This window comes from Rhinoraja longicauda, chromosome 32 (genome assembly GCF_053455715.1).
Source record: "Rhinoraja longicauda isolate Sanriku21f chromosome 32, sRhiLon1.1, whole genome shotgun sequence".
NCBI classification, from domain to species: domain Eukaryota; kingdom Metazoa; phylum Chordata; class Chondrichthyes; order Rajiformes; family Arhynchobatidae; genus Rhinoraja; species Rhinoraja longicauda.
In genome coordinates, this window is record NC_135984.1 from 8,717,329 (window position 1) to 8,725,039 (window position 7,711).

Genomic DNA, 7,711 nt, shown 5'->3' on the forward strand with positions numbered 1-7,711 from the left:
CGATACCAAGGTCAAGGTTAAATGAGTCATATTTAGCAACATTTGTTATCCACTGGACCAATATACCATTTCAAAGTACTCACAAGCTGACTCATCATGCTTAAGATAAAGTAACCTTAATTTAACACTCCTTATACAGTATGTGTGAAGGACTGATCGTGAGTGACAATGTTTTTAAAGTCTTGATTGCATCGATGAGTGCATGTTGTTACATTTGCTAAACACATTTAGTAAACTACTTTTTTCCTTAATTTCTATTCCTTAGCTTTTTCCTCGTGGCGAATAAAGCAAGCTATGCAACAGATTCATGCACAAATGAACGATACTCTCAAAATATCAATAGGAATATCAAACCACTTTACCATCACAGGTTTAATAAATCTGATCAGTAACATAATAATGCAGTGATTTTCTGGGGAAATTGGGGCAAGGAGAAAGTGAATGCTCAGTCTTTTTTCCCAGACTAGAAGATTCCAAAACTAGAGGGCATTGGCTTAAGGTGACAGAAGAGATATTTAAGGACCTCATGGGCAATATATTTTACTCAAAATGTAGCCTATGTTTGGAATGAGATGCCAGAAGAACCTACAGAAAAGGATACAATTATAGCATTCAAAAGATATTTGGGGAGATATATGGATAGGAAGGGTTTAAGAGGGCTATGGCCCAAATTCAGGCAAATGGAACTAGACCAGAATGCCAGCTTAGTCAACTTGGACAAGTTGGGTCAAATGGCCTATTTCCATGCTGCAGAGTTCTGACTTTGTGTTCCAGTGACACACGTTTAAATAGTGTACCTCTTTTGTTAAAAAGCCAACATCAGGAAAGTTATCACTAAACTCTTATCGTTAACACCTTCACTTCAAACTTGCCTATTTCAGTGAAAGGTGAATGGTCCGCAGCGAGCCAACCCAAGCCCCACGATTCAGGGTGGGCAAAGACGCTACCGCAGCACCCTATGTCAGCCCCCACCCGAGCTTCCAATATCCACGCGGCCCGCGATCATCTCTGACCCCTCTCACCCTGGCCACAAACTCTTCGAAGCACTTCCCTCTGGAAGGTGACAAAGCAGCCACAGCCAGACATAAAAACAGCTTTTTTCCCCCCCACGAGTGATAGTTCTACTCGATAACCAGTCTGTTTTTGCTCTGGTTTATTTTCACCATGTTTAATCCTTATTGTTTTGATGTGGTTATGCATTATTCTTAATTATTAACTATGTTTGTGTTGCCATTTGTGAGCAGAGCACCAAGGCACATTCCTTGTATATGCATACTTAGCCAATAAACTTATTCATTCACTCACTGGGGCACTAATGTTCAATAATTTTAATTAATTAAAAGTAATTTAATTAATTTGCTCCGGTGATACCTGCCCTCAGAAGGGAGATTCACACCAACCTTTGTGCAGATAGGAATGATTAGGGGCCAATTAACACCCAGTGAGCACATCTAATGTTATGGAAATAAGTGGCATTAAGCAAAAATCAAGAATTCTTACTTGACACAAGTAATACCCACCCATTTAATCACATGTTTCACAGCTAGGTTGGACATGGAATGTACAGAATTGAAAAGACACAAGTTTAATACTCTGATCATAGCCTTTATTCAGATCAAAAACATTGATGTACAAGTGCATTGTTCAAATCTTGGCACTTAAAATCAAAGCTGGTTCTTTTTAATATAGTACGTGCACTTAGCCATTAAGTACACTCATTACCAGTAGACATGCTGTGCATTTTAATCAACCTCCTCAATTGTTGGGCCAGATGATGCACCAGCACCAGCACTAGGGGGGGCACCACCAGCACCAGGAAAGCCCCCTGGTGGCCCACCAGCTCCCTGGTACAACTTTGTGATTATTGGATTGCAGATCTTCTCTAGCTCCTTCTGTTGATGTTCATATTCTTCCTTTTCAGCAGTCTGGAAGGAACAAAAAAGTTATTCATATTGCACAAACCTTAATGCACACTTCAAGGACAAAGACAAGGACACAAACGCTCAGACATCCAAGGAAGATTGCTATCACAACCCATACAGGGTTCCAGTGGAAACTACGAATGGTTAGTGGTTTTTACTTCATCATAGCGAATGAATTGAAATTAACTCAGTGCTGCCTTGAAGATGAACAGCTGGAAAATTTACCTGGTTCTTATCCAGCCAGCTGATGACTTCATTGCATTTGTCCAAAATCTTCTGCTTGTCATCATCTCCAACTTTGCCCTTCAGCTTTTCATCCTCAATTGTAGCCTTCATGTTGAAAGCATAGGATTCCAGTGCATTCTTTGATGTTACTTTTTCACGCTGCTGATCATCCTCAGTCTTGTACTTCTCAGCTTCCAGAACCATGCGTTCAATATCTTCCTTGCTCAAGCGACCTATAAAATAAAATTTTAAAAAATCATAGTATAGCTTCTCACTGAACAGGAAACCTCTTGTTAGCTTCAATCGCTCAGACATCCAAGGAAGGTACTGGGCCAACATCCATCTCTCGATTTCTGGTGGAAACTACGAATGACTTTTGGAATCCTTCATCATGGCAAAGTTAACAGCTACCAGATACTAAAAGCTCTTTACCTTTGTCATTTGTGATGGTGATTTTGTTTTCTTTTCCAGTGCTCTTGTCCACTGCAGACACATTCAGGATACCATTGGCATCAATATCAAAAGTCACCTCAATTTGAGGCACACCCCGAGGAGCAGGTGGAATTCCAGTCAGCTCAAACTTGCCCAGCAAGTTGTTATCTTTCGTCATGGCTCTTTCACCCTCATACACCTACAAAAATATTCATTATTATAGGAAAATGGTAGAAACCATCTAGCATGCGATTAAGAACTTTCTACAAGTGCTAGCCAACTAATTTAACAAAACTGACACGGACAACAGACATTGAAAATTGGAGCTTACCTGGATCAGCACACCAGGCTGGTTATCAGAATAGGTAGTGAAGGTCTGGGTTTGTTTTGTTGGAATGGTAGTGTTACGTTTAATTAATGTTGTCATGACACCACCCGCCGTCTCAATGCCCAGGGACAAAGGAGTAACATCCAACAACAGCAGATCCTGTACAGCCTCAGATTTGTCACCAGCTAAGATAGCTGCCTGGACAGCTAAGGACACAAATATTAGTTTAGTGACCAAAAATAATCAAGGCATCAGACTGTATTGTCAAATCACATTTTGTATAATATTACCTGCACCATATGCCACTGCCTCATCAGGATTGATGCTCTTATTCAATTCCTTGCCATTGAAGAAATCTTGCAACAACTTCTGGATTTTGGGAATGCGGGTGGATCCACCAACCAGTACAATATCATGTATTTGAGCCTTGTCCATCTTAGCATCCCTCAAGGATTTCTCTACAGGGTCAAGTGTGCCACGGAAGAGGTCAGCATTGAGCTCTTCAAATCGTGCTCTGGTGATTGAGGTATAAAAATCAACACCTTCATACAGAGAGTCAATTTCAATGCTAGCTTGTGTACTGGATGACAGCGTACGCTTTGCACGTTCACAAGCAGTGCGGAGACGGCGAACAGCTCTCTTGTTATCAGTAATGTCTTTCTTGTATTTTCTTTTGAATTCAGCAATAAAATGGTTGACCATACGACTATCAAAGTCTTCACCACCAAGATGGGTATCGCCTGCTGTAGATTTGACTTCAAAAATTCCATCTTCAATGGTCAAGATGGAGACATCAAAAGTACCACCACCAAGGTCAAAAATCAGTACATTTCTTTCAGACCCAACCTGTAGAGGAAAGGCAACAACCAAAGGTTAACACCCAGACATACAATAAACTTGCACATGCAGGTGGGGGGGGGGGAAGAGAGAGAAAGACTAGACTTTGACCTGACTTCATATTGAATCAAACACTGCAATCCATAGGGTTTTCAAAAAGCTTGTAGAGGAAGCAGGAATTCTGCAGAAGGACAGGTTGGGGAGTAGACAAAGCAGTGGCAGATGGAATACAGTATAGCAAAGTGTGCAGTCATCCATAATAACAGGAATAAATACATAAAGATTTTCTAATTGGCGAGAGGATTCAGAAAACAGATGAGCAAAGTGACTTGGGGTGCTGGTGAAGGATTAGCAAAAGGTTAATTTGCAAGTTGAAAGGAAGACAAATGCAATGTTAGCATTTGTTTTGAGAAGACTAGAAAATAAAAATGGGGATGTAATGCTGAAGCTTCATATGACACTGGTCAGACCGCATTTAAACTATTACGAGTGGTTTGGGGCCAATATTGGAGGGACATGCTGGCATTGGAGGGTCCAGAGGTTTACAAGAATGATTGGTTTAATGCATGATGATCACTGGGTTTGTACTCACTGAAGTTCAGAAGGATGGGATGGGGGAATCTCATTGAAACCTAATAGTGAAAGGAGTGGATAAAAAGGACATGAAGTTGATGTTTCCACGAGGCCAGCACTGTGGCCTAGCGGTAGTTACTGCCTTTGTCAGACCTGGGTCCAATCCAGACTACGAACACTTGACTGTAGTTTATGTGTTCTCCACATGGGGTTTCCGAGATACAATGGCCTTCTGGCTTTTTTGCACTGGTCAGTCATTGATGTGATATTATTTGAGCATTATGCTAAAGAAAGGATGTTACTTTTCCACTGTTGGTACATGACACTCTTGACCACTGTTCCAGGCTTCTCTTCGGCCAACTTGTAATTAAGAATTCTCGATGTACTAATGTTTACAAATGGATACAACCAGATGCTGTTCGCATTACGTACGTACCTTCTTATCCAAGCCATAAGCAATTGCCGCTGCAGTTGGTTCGTTGATAATACGCAACACATTAAGGCCAGAAATGGTACCAGCATCTTTTGTAGCTTGCCGTTGAGAATCATTGAAGTACGCTGGTACTGTAACCACTGCACTTGTGATGGTCTAAACAAGATGAACATTTTGTCATTTGACTTAAAACATCAAAAAACAACAAACACTTGGAATTTAGCAACTGTACTGCAAACAATACCTTTCCAAGGTAGGCCTCTGCAATCTCTTTCATTTTAGTCAGCACCATGGATGATACTTCCTCGGGGTAAAAGGTTTTCTTTTCAGCCTTGTACTCAACTTCAACCTTGGGTCTGCCACCATCACTGACAACTTTGAATGGCCAGTGCTTCATGTCAGACTGAACAACAGCATCCTCAAACCTACGTCCAATGAGACGCTTGGCATCTGCGAATAGAAAATTAGAATAGTTGAAGATCATTAAATCTGGTGAAACATATACCTATATCACCGCTACATGCAAAGACTTGACTATTAAAGCACCTTGAACCATGTAACTCACCAAAAACTGTGTTTGTTGGGTTCATGGCCACCTGGTTCTTGGCTGCATCCCCAATAAGTCTCTCTGTATCGGTGAAGGCAACATAGCTTGGAGTGGTGCGGTTGCCCTGGTCGTTGGCAATAATCTCAACTTTTCCATGCTGAAAGACACCCACACAAGAGTAGGTTGTCCCAAGATCAATACCAATTGCTGGTCCCTTAGACATTTTGCCTGAAAAATAAAGTTAATGATTCAAATCTAAACTAAATTATACAGTTCTACCCAGAAAGAAACCTCCACCCAATTCCTTCATAAGGTCAGAAACAATGACTCATCAATGAGTCAACATATTACACAATCACTTCACAAACTAGCAACAGCTGCTCTAAGCCCCAGCAACACATGCAATTCTCACCAGGTAGCTCTCTAAAGTATTCCATTCAAAGAGAATAAAATGCAACCACTGCCCAAAAGGACAATGGAAAGGGACTGATTGCTGCTGGGGAATTAAGTTGCTCATGCTCCCTCCTGGACCGTAGATTATTTCCACATCTACAGGACTTCCCATTCCCAATTCTTAACTCCTTAATTCTCATTCCTAAATATCAGTGTGTCTACATGCCCCATGATGTACCACATGGCACACTGGCCTGGAAGGTTAGATGACATGAGAATCAAGGCTAGCTAAGTCAAATGAACACAAAATGGGCCTGAAGGTTGGAGACAGAATGATAGGTTGTAGGTTGTTCTTCAGACTAGACTTGTAACACATGGTGTCTCACAGGAATGAGCACTGGTTCACTTCATTTTATATTAAGTTTGGATAAGAATGTAGATTCCTACAGATTACAAGCTAGCAAATTGGTTGTATGGTCAACGCGAGATAGCCCAGCTGTTAGCAGAAAACAGAAACAGTGGCGAAACACAATTAAACAAGATAAGGATCATCTAGGGTGACAAATGATAGAAGTCCCCCTCTTGCAACTAGATTGGGGAGTAGGAATTATATATAATGGAATCACGGTTTGGAAGGAGGGCAAGGTAAATCAGGGGACCACAGCCCTTTTTTGCCCAGGAATATTATAAAATCGTGAATAAGGTGAAAAGGATAGGGGAGTCTAAACCCGGAGGGCACGGTCTAAGGTGAGGAGGGAGGGAAGACTTAGAAGGGGCTAGAGGATTTTCCCGAAAGTGGAATCTTGCCAAGTAGCTGAGGTAGGCAGGAATGGTGAAAAAGTCACTTGGAATAGGTAGAGCCGCAAGGATACCCCGCAAATTCGACCACGTGGCTAATCGACGACCACCCCCCGTGGGGGGTAAGGAAAAGTAACGCGGCAGGATACCACGTGTGAAGCGGGAGCCCCGCCCGCACCGACTCACCCCGGAGGGGGGGGGGGGGGAGGGCGGAAGGGAGCGGCCGCCCGCTCGCAGACTCTTCCAGAAGAGTAGGCGGAACAAAGCAGCAGAGTACGCCCGCCCACATTGTTTCTGCAGCCCCGGGGGGGGGGGGGGGAGGAGGAAGTGAAAATGATCGCAGGTAGGAACGATGAGAAACACAATGAAGCCTGAAGGTGGGTCTCGACCCTAAACGTCGCCCATTCCTTCTCTCCCGAGATGCTGCCTGACCTGCTGAGTTACACCAGTATTTTGTGAATAAATACCTTCCATTTGTACCGGCATCTGCAGGTATTTGTAACACAATGCAGTAACTCAGTATCAGGCAGCATCTCTGGGTTAAAAGAAAATGGGTGAACGTTTCGGGTCGAGACCCTCCCTCAGACAGGGGAGATATGGATCGCTACGGTGTGAAAACGAGAGGACGTACAAGACAAATATAGAATGGTTCATTGTTGGCTGAGGGCACGATCAGCAAAATTAATCAGGACAGTGAAACTAGTCGGAGAACTAGGGTGGGGGAAAAGAGGGGAAGTAATTGTTACTTTAAGTTAGAGGAATCAATATTTACACCGATGGGTTGTAAGCTGCCCAGCCAGGCAAAATACCAGGCGCTGTTCCTCCAATTTGCGCTGGGCCTCACGCTGGCAAGCGCTAGCCTAGGCCGCCCAGGACAGTGTAGCAGGGGGGAGTTAAAATGTGGGCTACCGGGGAGACCAAGGCGCGTAGGCCAAGACGGACCGAGCGAGGTGTGCAGCGAAATGGCGGCCGGGTGCGGAGAGGCCTGAGCGAGAAGGGACGTAGGCGATGAAAAGAGAACGTAAATATAAACTATCGGCGTGGGTGAGGAAGATGCAAGAGTGAGGCCGTACCTGGTGTTGCTTGCTGGCTGGCTGGCGTGCGGTCGGGTGGTGATGGTGGAGACCGAGTTGCGGAAGAGAGCTGTTAGCCGTGTCCGACGCCGCAATGAGACCGTGCCGCTCCCGCCGCGCACTTTTAAGGCTCACCCGAAGGTTCTAGAA

At 43.6% G+C, this 7,711-nt stretch overlaps 1 protein-coding gene across 1 annotated transcript; it reads right to left on the reverse strand.

Annotated features, from left to right (window-relative positions):
- Window positions 1-1,584: 1,584 nt before the first annotated feature.
- LOC144608793 (heat shock cognate 71 kDa protein-like) lies at window positions 1,585-7,711 on the reverse strand. The gene is made up of 9 exons (XM_078426895.1): window positions 7,562-7,711; window positions 5,316-5,525; window positions 4,995-5,200; window positions 4,754-4,906; window positions 3,198-3,753; window positions 2,911-3,113; window positions 2,580-2,778; window positions 2,148-2,380; window positions 1,585-1,925 (listed from the first exon to the last, which is right to left on the reverse strand). The coding sequence occupies exons 2-9, from the start codon at window positions 5,518-5,520 to the stop codon at window positions 1,743-1,745; spliced, it is 1,938 nt and encodes a 645-aa protein (XP_078283021.1). The 5' UTR covers window positions 5,521-5,525; window positions 7,562-7,711; the 3' UTR covers window positions 1,585-1,742.